The sequence below is a fragment of the Juglans regia genome, chromosome 1 (assembly GCF_001411555.2).
Source record: "Juglans regia cultivar Chandler chromosome 1, Walnut 2.0, whole genome shotgun sequence".
Lineage (NCBI taxonomy): Eukaryota > Viridiplantae > Streptophyta > Magnoliopsida > Fagales > Juglandaceae > Juglans > Juglans regia.
Window position 1 is genome coordinate 18772876 of NC_049901.1, and position 13285 is coordinate 18786160.

The window sequence follows — 13285 nt, forward strand, 5'->3', positions numbered from 1 at the left end:
TCTATTGGTCCTAAAGGTAAAAATTTTTAAAGATAAAATCCTATTTAAAATACTTAATTACAAACTCCAAACAAATTCAAAATATTTTATATGAGTAATTCTATATATAACCGTAAAGTGTATAAATATTATGTAATCGATTTGAAAAAGATTAAAATTTACTATTAAAAAATTAATTTTTTTTTATATAAATCCTATATTTTATTCTTTTTTTTTTAAAACAATATGCAGCACAATTTATAATTATAAATATATTTTCTCGTTTTACATTCAACAACTCAAAAAATTATAAGATGATGTCTATCATCTCTCGTAATGTTAGCCAAATTCTTGAAATTTACACTTTCAATGCGGGTCCAACAACCCGTGAATTGGGAACGAGGGTAACTTTACCACAACACGATCCATTGATTTGTCCAGCAAAGATGCGAATCTCTAGTGGGTTTCTAAACTACTCTAAGAAAAGGAAAAAAAAAAAAAAGTCCTCACAGGGATTTTAGTCATTTGACATAACAGAGAGAGATAGAGAGATCAGAGGATAAAAAAATGTAGTGGGTGCACAGCTATAGAGACTTGCAGCGATTAACATGGACTAAGAGAAAGGCCAGCAAGAAAGCTTGAGTTTTAAGCGTAGAAGAAAATCACACTAACACATAAACTATTGGTTATATTCTAAGATATAGATAGATAGGTTTTTTAAGGAATGTCAGATAAAGCTTTGTGGTCACTGCTCACAGACACACAACTGTTTTCTTCTTTCCAACTCCTTGCCCAGTCTTGTATTATCTCTCCCCTTCTGTGTCCTATCCACCTTGTTGCTTTTTGCACTCTTTTTGAGTCTTGTCCTTGTTTCGCAGTCGAAAACCGCATTGCTTCTCCACCAATTCGAGTCCTTTTCTCTCTTTTGTTCTTGTCTTCTTGCTCATCTGGGAATATGTCCTCCAGTGCTCCTTCTAAGGTCTACATCTCTGTTGGGTTGTTGAAGTCTTTTCCTGTCGTTCTTTCTTTCTGATACAAGTTCCAAAAAAGGACTCTGGTTTGTGGTGTGCTTTTTTGGTTTTTATTATTTGGACTAGAATGGAAGCTGTTTGCTGTAATCTTGAAGTGGATGTCAATGGGGAAGAGACTTTCATTGTGGACAAGGTAATTCACTTCTGTGCTCTGCCTTTCCATGCCGCTTTTTCTATTTAATATCTATTTTTTCTTAAATCATTTCTCGAAAATCCCATGTTTACTGGCAAATCTTATTCTACGCAATTACTTCTTCAACCGTGTGTTCAGATAGTTGTTCACGAATTTACTGGTCTGGATTTTTCTCTGGTTACTTGTTCTGAGTTTTGTTTTTCGCTTAGTTTATGGTCTGTTATATGTTTGTATTTGGGTGCCTTTGCGTCTTTATTATTGTCGATTGATTTATTTTATCTTCTGGTAATGGAGTCACAGTCCCACGATTCGTACTTCCTCACTATTTTTTTTTTTTATTCTCCATGTTATTTTTCATTTTCCTTTATGATTATAAACGTACCTATGTAGATCAACTTTTAATTTGCACCTACATTGCAGTGATGTGGGGCATAGGTTTATAGCTTTTCTTCCTTTACTCTGGTTTCTCGTTATTGACGACAAAGCATCCTTGTGTTGCTTCTTTTCTCATTTAATGCTATTGTTACGGAGCTGAAATGTTCATACCTTTATTTGTTTTATTCACTCCTTTTAAGGACTAAGGGTTGCTATCATGGCATCTATTACTCTTTTAACCCTTCTTTTGCTGGGGTGATTAGCAGGCATCTTTTGCTCGTCATTCTCAGAAATTTATTATCTATAACGACCTCTCCAGCTCTTTTGCAGGCCTTTGATGGAGAGTTCTCCGTTTATTCTCAGATTTTTGTATTGCACAATTTAATGAGTCCATTCTTTTTGTTGGCATTATTTAAACTGCAGTGAAACTGAAAGGTTACATTGGTTAATGACTGGTGGTTGTCTTTATTATATTTATACATTTCCTTGTTTTTCAGCTTGAACTCGCTCTACTTTCTTGGATTCTGTAATTCATTTCCTTTTGACGCTATTTCCATGAATTGTTGAAGGAATTGGTGTCGACTAGCTCTTTTATTCCAAGATTGCATTACTTTTTCTTGCATGATTCTTATCCCTGATGGTTTTCTGCAGAAAATAATTGCTTCGTATTCCGGTAGATTGAGCAAGTTATTTACAAAATCAAAAGCTACCACGAGAAACCTCAAAGTGATTTTCCATGACTTTCCCGGAGGAGCAGAGTGTTTTGAGCTCATGTCAAGGTTCTGTTACAATAATGGCAAGACTCAAATAAATCCTTCCAACATCTCTCTCTTACATTGCGCTGCACAGTTCATGGAAATGAACAACTCGGTTTCTGGAACCAGTAATTTACTAGAACAAACAGAGAAATCACTTGAAGAGATCAACTATTGGACATGGCCTGAGCTTTTGGCCGCTTTGAAGCAATGTCAAGATTTACTTCCCGTCGAGAATTCTTCAGGTGTACTTCAGAAGTGCTTGGATTCCCTTGCCCGGAGGCTGGCTCTAGCTACTGAAGCAAGTCCATGTCCATCTAATTCCCCAGACAGCTCTGGATTCCGGTTTTCTTGTGACAGTAAGAGCACTGAGAGTTTAAAGTCCAGTTTATCTCGAGCAACCTGGTGGTTTGAAGATCTTCTGATCTTGAGTCCTATTTTGGTTGAAAAGGTGGTAGAATCCATGGTCTCACAAAAACTTGATCACTTTATCATTAGTAGGTTCCTTCTCTATTACCAGAAATCCAAGTTTTATACTGCCACACCTGATGAGAAGCGCAAAGTTATAGAAACAGTGATTGATACGCTTTATACCCTTCATGGGAGTTCTGTTTCTGGCAAGACTTTATTTGGGATTCTTCGAGTTTCCATGACTTTGAACATAAACAAAAGTAGCAGGAAGAAGTTGGAGAGTATGATTGGTTCGCAGTTGGATCTGGCAACATTAGACAATCTGCTTGTTCCTTCTCCATATGGGATTAATTACTTATATGACGTGAATCTTGTTCTGAGGTTTTTGAAAGCATTTATGCGTGATGGTATTTCCAAGATTTCCGGTATGCGATTGGGGAAAGTTTCTAGGTTGATGGATTTGTATATAGCAGAAGTAGCCCCAGATCCTTGTTTAAAACCTTCAAAGTTCCTGGCACTAGCCATGGCGCTGCCAGATTCTGCGAGGAACTTTCATGATGAACTCTACCACGCTGTGGACATGTATCTAGAGGTAGTACTTGATCTAAAAAATTCCTTTTTGAGTTGCAAGTTATATATCTAGCATTTTTGCATCATATGGCTACAAGCATTACTACCAGAAAATTACATAGCAAGGTTAATAGCATTGCCATACATGTTTCTTATAGATGTTGATGTGATACATAAACATATAATAACTGTGTTGTAGTGGGATCTCAGCAGCTTAAAAACCTTAAACCATTTACAAACTCAAGCTTTCTTATATTCAGTTTGATTTGTTTCATAGGTGCATGCAGGATTGTTAGAAGAAGAGAAGATGAAAATATGTTGTGCACTGAACTATGAGAAGCTTTCAGCTGAAGCTTGCGCACACCTTTCTCAGAACAAAAAATTTCCCTCAAGATCTGCTGTCCAGGCTCTCCTTTCTCAGCAATACAAACTCAAAAGCTTACTCCATGGTACCAACAATTCCAGATCATTAACTGATTCGCCCAGTACTTCTACTGAAGTAAGAAGCAAGGGAAAGAAAGATGAAGCCAGTAAACAAGTTGTGCTGTATGCTGGGAAACTTGATATTTCATCTGAGAGTGAGAAACTCAGAGCACATTTGCAAGGCATGCAATGGAGGGTGATTGAATTGGAGAAAATTTGTAGGAAAATGCAAACACAGATGGCAAAGACCCTGAAATCTAGAGTATCAAGCCACGGTCATACAAGATCCTTGCCCAAGCTTTGTTCATGATACACATTATGCAACATTTTTATTTATTATGGAATTTAATTCTCATATTTTGTATAGCAAGAGGAATGAGTTTTTCTGGGTTTTTCCTCTTTTTTTTTTTTTTTTTTTTTTTTTAAGCTGAAGGGGTACATACAGATGGGGGAAAAAGAGTTAACTGTGAGTTTTTTCATGAGTGGAATATGTTAATTCTCTGTGATGTTGATCAGAGATTTATTTTTAAGGTGAAGTCCTTTTCCCTGTGATGTTTTGAGATACGTCTTTAAATTGAAGTCCTTTTCCCTTATACTTGGCCAACTGTAATCCAAGTTGTCAAATGGCCTGCATGAATAGCAGCAGCACATGGGCAAAGTCAAAATCTGAGCACGTTCCATAAAAGATCAATCTAGGGTCCAAACTACCCAAAATTAAGGGTTTGTTTGATTTTAAAAATGAGATAGAATTAAAATTAAAGTTAAAAAATTGAATAAAATATTATTAGAATATATTTTTTAATATTATTTTTATTTTAAAATTTGATAAAATTAAAATATTTATTTTATTTTATATTAAAAATTAAAAAAATTATAATGATTAGATAAGATAAAATATTTTCTGAAAATAAATGAGACGTAAATTGATTCTCTTGGCCTGTTTATATTTACTAGCTTCACCGTTGAATTTGTTTCATTCATATTTTATGAAATTTACGTCGAGTCAACAAAAAGATATCATAAAAATACATTAACATTAAATCATGTATTTTGTGAATTTATTTTTATGAATATCACTTGTATAAAATAATTTTTAGACCCATTTTATAAGTCTGAATTATGCTAATATAACGACTTTTGTTCACTGTCGATTGAGATTTTCTCGTATGTTTTGATCAATTAATTCAGTGCAGAAAGAGATATACATATATACTATCCGAAAATTATTTATAGACAACGTTAAATACCACATGAGTAACGTAATATTTCCTATTTCCTTTTAAATTGAGAAGAAAATCGATATTCATGGTTTAGTTGATTTGCTATATGGCTTCAGCAACCATTCAACTAATTAACAAAACAAAAAGATGAATTGGGAATTTGATAATTGGACTTTATTACTTATCATTCTTATATATTATACTTTATATATATATTTTTTTTAAATTAATTAAATTATTCTATTAATTATCTATATATCACATATTTAATAATAAAAAAAAAAGAGTACGGCAGGCGTTGAATATAGAAAAGGAAGTTGTCCATCTAGCTAGCTACCTCTTAATTTGTCCCACGCGAACGAGGCATTAAAAGTGTGTCGTTAAATCATGGAAAACTTAATAGGAATAATGAATTTGGTGTACCTCGAATTCCGATCCTCATTTCCTATGTCATGTAACGAAAATCGTACCGACAAAGTAAGTAGCAAAGGAAGCCGGTGCCATGCACACACGGCACTGATCTCTTTGTGGGGCTTATGTAAATTGACACCTTAACCATATATACAAACCAGACAAAACAATTATAAATACCGTATAATGTCAGTGAGGTCCGTTGCTCCATCCATCTACCCATGATGATCAATTGTATTATTTTACAACTTCATATATATATATATATATATATATATATATTCTCCAATGAGCCCAGGGTTTGGGCAGACTATTCTCCTAAAACCAGTATATTTATTTTTAGACATTCTTTTATGGATAAAATGTTTTTCTTTTGTGAGTTCATTTGTTTTTGCATCATTTGAGCACTTATTATTCTTATAAAAAAATAATTAATGCATGAAAAATTTAAAAAAAAAAGTATTTTAATTAAAAACTAATGTGATTAATTTAATATGATATATTTTAATTTCTTTTAATCATAAAATATATCTAATGTACATTAACATAAAGACATATCAATTTATAATTAGTTCAATTTTTTATTTTCTCTTTACAAACTTAATAGTACTCCTTATCATCCATGATGATGACGCAAAGAGATTAATGTTCATCGAACAGAAAACTAAGGACATTGGTTGACAATATCCTTTTTTTATTTAGAAAAAGACAAATCATTTTTTAAAAAAAAGAATACGGATTACCAAGTCTTTATTTATTGATATTGGGGACTTAAATTTGTACAATTACATTTATGTAAAGAAGCAGCAACTGCCTCATCATCTCATCAGCTAGCTAGCGTATCCCACAAGTACTTCAGTTTGACCTAATTAATTTATAAAGAAAAGATCAGTATATACTGTATATGCATTCCAATCCAGCCGAAAATGATTGTAGAAGCCAAGCCCTTAATTTATAAGATTTTGGGTTTCTTGTATTGGGCATCGCATTTTCTTCCTTGGATATAACGGAGGAGTAATAGAATTATATTGATTATGAGGGTTAATCTTTTTCTTAGACGCCACTCTTCTGCAATTAATTAAATACTATTCCCAAGGTCTGAATATATATAACATCTCGTCTAAAATAATATATATAATTGTTATGTACGTATGTTAAGAGATGGCTTGAATTCAAATGGAACAGTGCATGTGTCGTAGGTTCGCTCGAGCGGAGGTTCACTCGGCTCGAGCGAAGTCAGACAGAGAGTCTCGCTCAAGCATCGCTCGAGATTCAGCTTGAGCAATATGAAGACAGAGAGCTTCGCTCGACATTCGCTCGACACTCAGCTCGAGCGAATTCAGACTGAGAGCTTCGCTCGATATCCGCTCGACATGCAGCTCAAGCGGTATCCAAGTCAGAGAGCTTCGCTCGACCCTCGCTCGACACCCAGCTCGAGCGAGTTCAGGCAGAGAGCTTCGCTCGACTCTCGCTCAACTGTTGGCTTGAGCGAAGTGCAGAAAACCTACGTTCGCTCGACACTCGCTCGAGTGTTCGCTCGAGCCAATGTTCACAGAAGTGAACATTACTGTTCCTATAAATACCAAACGGAGCCTCCACTTTAGAAACACTTTAGAAATCACTTTTTTGTCTTGTTTTTAGTGTTTTCTTGAGAGAGAATTCTAGAGTGAGTTTTGAGAGATAACTTCCTTGTGAAGTTTTGTTGTATTCATCTGTGCTCCATCTTTGTTGATAGTGAAAGCTCTGATACCAACCCCACCAGTGGACGTAGGCTCATTTTGAGTCGAACCACTTAATTCTTGGTGTTCTTTCTGTGTGATTGTCATCAATTTCTTTCGTTTAGTTCCGCTACTTTATTTCGAGTTAGTCTTAGATCTATAGTTATTCCCAATAAATTGGTATCAGAGCTTGGCTCAAGGTGATCTGGAGGGATGGCTATGGCTAAGTTCGAAATGGAGAAATTTGACGGTCAGAACAGTTTCAGTTTATGGCGCATCAAGATGAAGGCTTTACTGCGACAACAGGGCTTGTCAAAAGTATTAGAAGTGTCGGTATCTGACGATTCTCCAGCTCCTTCGAAAGAAGAAGAAGAAAAGGTACACAGTACTATTCTTTTGTCACTATCTGATGGGGTTTTAAGACAGGTTGCTGACGAGGAGACTGCAACTGGTCTCTGGTCGGCACTTGAGAATCTGTACATGAAAAGATCTCTCACCAACCGTTTGTATTTGAAACAACGGTTATACACTCTCAAAATGAAGGAAGGTACTCTTATTTCTGAACACCTAGATGAATTTAATAAAATCATTATGAATTTGAGGAATATAGATATTGAGCTTGAAGAAGAAGATCAAGCGTTAATTATCTTATGTTCATTACCCACATCTTTTGAGAACTTTGTGAATTCCATGTTGTATGGTAGAAATACAATTTCCTTGGTACATGTAAAGTCTGCTTTGAATTCTAAGGAGTTGAGGAATAAATTGAGTGTGAAGAACACTAATGAACAAGCTAGTGGCTTGTTTGTTAAGGGGTCCTCAAGCAGGGGTAGATCGAATGACAGGGGTTCAGTGAAGAATAAAGGGAAATCCAGGGGCTGTTCACAAACAACGTTTAGTAAGAAAAATGTTAAGTGTCATTACTGCCATAAGTTTGGTCACTACAAGAATGAGTGTCCAAAATTGAAGAACACAGAGGACGGCACTAGTTCATCTAATGTCGTTAGTGTTGCTGATGATAGGTCTGACGACTCAGATATTGTTCTAGCAATTAGCGACTCCAATAGTCGCTTTAGTGACAAGTGGGTCTTAGACTCAGCTTGCACTTTCCATATGTGTTCCAAGAGGGACTGGTTCACTAACTATGAATCGGTCAACGGAGGCTCCGTTTTGTTAGGGAATGATATGGCTTGTAGAATTGCTGGAATTGGTTCAGTCAGAATTAAAATATTTGATGGAATTTTCTGGACATTGTCTAATGTTCGACACATTCCAGAGTTGAAATAGAATCTTATTTTTTTGGGTACTCTTGATTCTCTGGACTACAAATACACTAATGAAGGTGGAGCTATCAGAGTCAGTAAGGGCTCTATGGTTGTGATGAAAGGAGACAAGACAAATGGTTTTTATTTCCTTCAGGGCTCTACAGTGACAGGTGCAGCTGCAGTGTCTGTTTCAGATGATCCAGATTCAGATGTCACACGTTTGTGGCATATGCGTTTGGGTCATATGAGTGAGAAGGGGATGTCAATTTTGAGTAAGCAAGGTTTGCTATGCGATTAGAAGATAGGGAAATTGGATTTCTGTGAACACTGTGTGTTTGGAAAACAGTGCAGGGTTCAGTTCTCTACAGGGGTTCACAGAATCAAAAGTTCTGTGGACTATATTCATTCTGATCTTTAGGGTCCATCTTCCGTCCCTTCAAAAGGTGGAGCTCAGTATTTGCTTACATTCATTGATGATTTCTCACGAAAGGTTTGGGTTTACTTTCTGAAGCAGAAGAGCGATGTATTTGTTAACTTCAAACAGTGGAAAGCTTTGATTGAAAATCAGACGGGTAAGAAAATCAAGCGACTTCGCACTGATAATGGTATGGAGTTTTGTGGAGGCGAATTTGATGAATTCTGCAGAAATGAAGGTATTGCCAGACATCGTACAGTTAGACATACTCCACAGCAAAATGGGGTAGCTAAACGGATGAACAGGACTCTCTTGGAGAGAGCCCGGAGCATGCTTTCTAATGCAGGTTTGGGTAAGGATTTCTAGGCTGAAGCAATCAACACAGCCTATTACTTGGTCAATCGTTCTCCAGCCACAGCGATTGGTTTGAAGACTCCGAATGAGGTATGGTCTGATACTCCTGCTGATTATTCAAATTTGAAAGTTTTTGGTTGTCCTGCATATTTCCATGTTAATGATGGAAAACTTAAGCCAAGGGCAAAGAAGGGCATATTCATTGGGTATGCCAGTGGGGTGAAGGGATTCAGGTTATGGTGTACTGATCATAAATCACCCAAGTTTGTGATCAGTAGGGATGTCACTTTTGATGAAAAATCCATGCTTAGTCTGAGAAAGGAGATTACTGAGTCTACAGGACAAGAACAGGATGTTAGAATGCAGGTGGAGTTTCAGGTGGAAGCACCACAAGGGCTGCCCAGTGGCGCCCAAGATCATGCTATTGCAGATGAGCATGATTCTGATTCGAGTAGCAGCGTACAAGGTGAGCAAGACTACAATATAGCGACTGGTAGACAGAGGAGGCAGATTAGACCACCTCAGAGATATGCTCATGCAGATATGGTGATGTCTGCTCTTACTACAGCAGAGAATATTATTGGTCAGGAGCCTTCCGGTTATTCAGAAGCTGTCAAGAGTGCAAAATCTGCACAGTGGTGCGCAGCTATGACTGAAGAGATTGAGTCTCTTCACAAAAACCAAACATGGGATTTGGTTCTGTTGCCAAAGAAGGTGAAGACTGTTGGCTGCAAATGGGTCTTCAAAAGAAAAGAGGGAATCCAGGGTGATACAGATGCAAGATACAAGGCACGCTTAGTTGCTAAAGGCTTCAGTCAGAGAGAAGGCATCGACTTCAATGAAGTCTTCTCTCCAGTGGTGAAACACAGTTCGATCAGATTACTACTTGCTATAGTAGCATTGTATGACTTAGAGCTGCAGCAACTTGATGTTAAAACAGCGTTCCTACATGGTGAGCTTGACGAGACCATTTACATGCATCAACCAGAGGGATTCATTGTTGAAAACAAGGAAGACCATGTGTGCAGATTGAAGAAATCTTTATATGGTTTGAAGCAGTCGCCAAGGCAATGGTATAAGCGGTTTGATTCCTTTATGATTGATCATGGTTATTTGAGAAGTAACTATGATAGTTGTGTTTATCATGAGGAATTATCTGATAAGTCTTTCATTTATTTGCTATTATATGTTGATGATATGCTTATTGCTGCTCTGATATAGGTCTGTTAAAGACCCAACTTAGAAATGAGTTTGAAATGAAAGACTTAGGTACTGCGAAGAAGATTTTGGGAATGGAAATCTTCAAAGATAGGAAAGCTGGAAAGTTGTACTTGTCCCAGGGAAAGTACATTGAGAAAGTGCTTCAGAGATTTGGAATGTTTAATTCCAAACCAGTAAGTACACCACTTACTATGCACTTTAAGCTTTAGCTTTCAGCTTCCCTATCTCCTCAGACAGATGAAGAGGAACAGTTCATGACTAGTGTTCCTTATTCAAGTGCAGTTGGCAGCATCATGTATGCAATGGTTTGCACCCGCCCAGACATTTCACAAGCCGTGAGCGTGGTTAGCAGGTATATGGCTAATCCGGGTAAGACTCATTGGCAGGCTGTGAAATGGATACTCAGGTATCTGAGGGGAACCCTGAACTTTGGGTTAATATTTGATAGAAATGTCGATCTCAGTTCCATAGTTACTGGTTTTGTTGATTCTGATTATGTTGGAGACTTAGATAAGAGAAGATCATTGATAGGTTATGTTTTCACTCTGTGTGGGTCAGCTATTAGTTGAAAAGCAACACTGCAATCCACTGTTGCTTTATCAACTACCAAGGCAGAGTACATGGCAGCAGCAGAGGCTGTTAAGGAAGTCATTTGGTTAAAAGGCTTGGTCAATGATCTGGGTTTACAGCAAGATGGGATCTCAGTATTCTGTGACAGTCAGAGTGCAATACATTTGACCAAAAATCAAATGTATCATGAGAGAACGAAGCACATTGATGTCAGGTACCATTTTCTCAGAGAGATTATTACAGAGGGTGCTATACAGATTCTGAAGATTGCTACTACAGAGAATCCAGCAGATATGATGACTAAGCCAGTTGCAGTATACAAGTTCAAACTTTGTTTGGACTTGATTGGTGTTCGCATTTTGTTATTCCCGTAAGGGATTTGGTGATGGGGATTGGTTTTGTGATCAGAGGTTTTTTGTGTTTTGGCAGAGTTCAAGCCAAAGTGGAGATTTGTTAAGAGGTGGCTTGAATTCAGATGGAACAGTGCATGTGTCGTAGGTTCGCTCGAGCAGAGGTTCACTTGGCTCGAGCGAAGTCAGACAGAGAGTCTCGCTCAAGCATCGCTCGAGATTCAGCTCGAGCAATATGAAGACAGAGAGCTTCGCTCGACATTTGCTCGACACTCAGCTCGAGCGAATTCAGACTGAGAGCTTCGCTCGATATCCGCTCGACATGCAGCTCAAGTGGTATCCAAGTCAGAGAGCTTCGCTGACCCTCGCTCGACACCCAGCTCGAGCGAGTTCAGGCAGAGAGCTTCGCTCGACTTTCGCTCAACTGTTGGCTTGAGCGAAGTGCAGAAAACCTACGTTCACTCGACACTCGCTCGAGTGTTCGCTCGAGCCAATGTTCACAGAAATGAACATTACTATTCCTATAAATACCAAATGGCGCCTCCACTTTAGAAACACTTCAGAAATCACTTTTTTGTCTTGTTTTTAGTGTTTTCTTGAGAGAGAAGTTTAGAGTGAGTTTTGAGAGATAACTTCCTTGTGAAGTTTTGTTGTATTCATCTGTACTCCATCTTTGTTGATAGTGAAAGCTCTGATACCGACCCCACCAGTGGACGTAGGCTCATTTTGAGTCGAACCACTTAATTCTTGGTGTTCTTTCTGTGTGATTGTCATCAATTTCTTTCGTTTAGTTCCGTTACTTTACTTCGAGTTAGTCTTAGATCTATAATTATTCCCAACAACGTACAACATTCCGCATATGTTACGTACGTAAAAGGGAAACTATAGGATGCATGCGAGATCAGGTACGTATTAATTCGAAGAAGAAAGAAGAAGATGCATGCAACGTGATCGTACCATTTATTGTCACCCATTTAATAGGCCGACGAGATGATGACACGTACGTACGTCCCAAGCTGCTGCATGAGTTTCAGTACTGATCATGATCTCTTGAACATTAGAGATCAGTGATTTCTTCACATGACCAAATTATATATCTAGTAATTCTTTTGATGAAACTCTTTGCTCTAATTCCTAGATTAAAAAAAAAAAAAAAGGTTCAAACCAGAACGATTTTCACGCGTCAAGAAATCTAGATCACCAGCAAGACCCAGCTAGCTCAGTCAAACCTTCCGAAAAATCCTCCACGACCAGTTCTTAATTAATTGCAATCTGATCAAGTACTCCATAATTTGTTCATATATGTATAAGCAACAAGGAGTATTTTATATACGTACTATGGCCGGCCTGGCCTACTAATGAAAATCTTGCATGCATTAATAGTCTTCTCTCCTTTGTAAGGACGTTCCATATATATAATATTCTTGGACTTGCACGTACGTGCTCGAATCACCACAACAATTTATCGAGAAAAATTTCAGAGACATGGCCAAGCTAGCCTCTGGTTTGGTTGTGGGGTGATAACGATTGAAGTGAAATTCAATTAGTCTTTTGGAGAATTGAAAATCGAAAGGTTTATCATGGAACAAATTTATCATCTAAATATATGTTAGGAATGTAAGAGATGGATAAGTGAATAATCATGCACGGCGATGATCGAAGCGTAAAAGTTGCATGGTGCCGTAATTATTAAGATAATAATAAAATAGTACTAAAATTACGATATGTAATAGGTAATAGATGTGCAACATATATATATTTTAGGTACCAAAACACTAAGAGAAATAACTCTTACTGGAAGGGGCGCCTTAATCCTCTTCTAAGGGTCCGCTGAGTGTTATCATGTATGGGCTTGGCCATGGCATGTCCAATAAGTTAATAAATCCAAGACTTAACCCCATACGAGCATGATCTAGATGGAGCTAGACCACTAATTGACCAAACACTTTGAGATGAAAGAGTTATCAGCTCATTTGGAGATGAGATAAGTCTTAATATCTCCAAGACTTGAATTTCAAATAACAGGTAGAACGGTTATCGAATATTATCCAAAGAAGTCGCAAAGCTCTATTTATAGGGTTCAA

General features: G+C 37.3%; 1 protein-coding gene across 2 annotated transcripts; it reads left to right on the top strand.

Annotated features, from left to right (window-relative positions):
- Positions 1 to 718: 718 nt before the first annotated feature.
- LOC109010142 (BTB/POZ domain-containing protein At3g22104) lies at positions 719 to 4251 on the top strand. Of its 2 annotated transcripts, none has more exons than XM_018990859.2 (3): positions 719 to 1143; positions 2170 to 3276; positions 3532 to 4251. In XM_018990859.2, the coding sequence occupies exons 1-3, from the start codon at positions 1078 to 1080 to the stop codon at positions 3985 to 3987; spliced, it is 1629 nt and encodes a 542-aa protein (XP_018846404.2). In that variant the 5' UTR covers positions 719 to 1077; the 3' UTR covers positions 3988 to 4251. The 2 variants fall into 2 exon arrangements, with proteins under 2 accessions (XP_018846404.2, XP_018846405.2); XM_018990860.2 differs by lacking the exon at positions 719 to 1143 and adding an exon at positions 1571 to 1953 and having other exon boundaries at positions 3532 to 4249.
- The last annotated feature ends 9034 nt before the right edge of the window (positions 4252 to 13285 follow it).

What these genes read in the sequence shown, in the direction of transcription:
- LOC109010142 (XM_018990859.2), top strand. Translation starts at nt 1,078, where the DNA reads ATGGAAGCTGTTTGCTGTAATCTTGAAGTGGATGTCAATGGGGAAGAG. An exon ending in AGACTTTCATTGTGGACAAG is followed by an intron (nt 1,144 to 2,169) that starts GTAATTCACTTC and finishes GGTTTTCTGCAG; the next exon opens with AAAATAATTGCTTCGTATTC. An exon ending in CTGTGGACATGTATCTAGAG is followed by an intron (nt 3,277 to 3,531) that starts GTAGTACTTGAT and finishes TTTGTTTCATAG; the next exon opens with GTGCATGCAGGATTGTTAGA.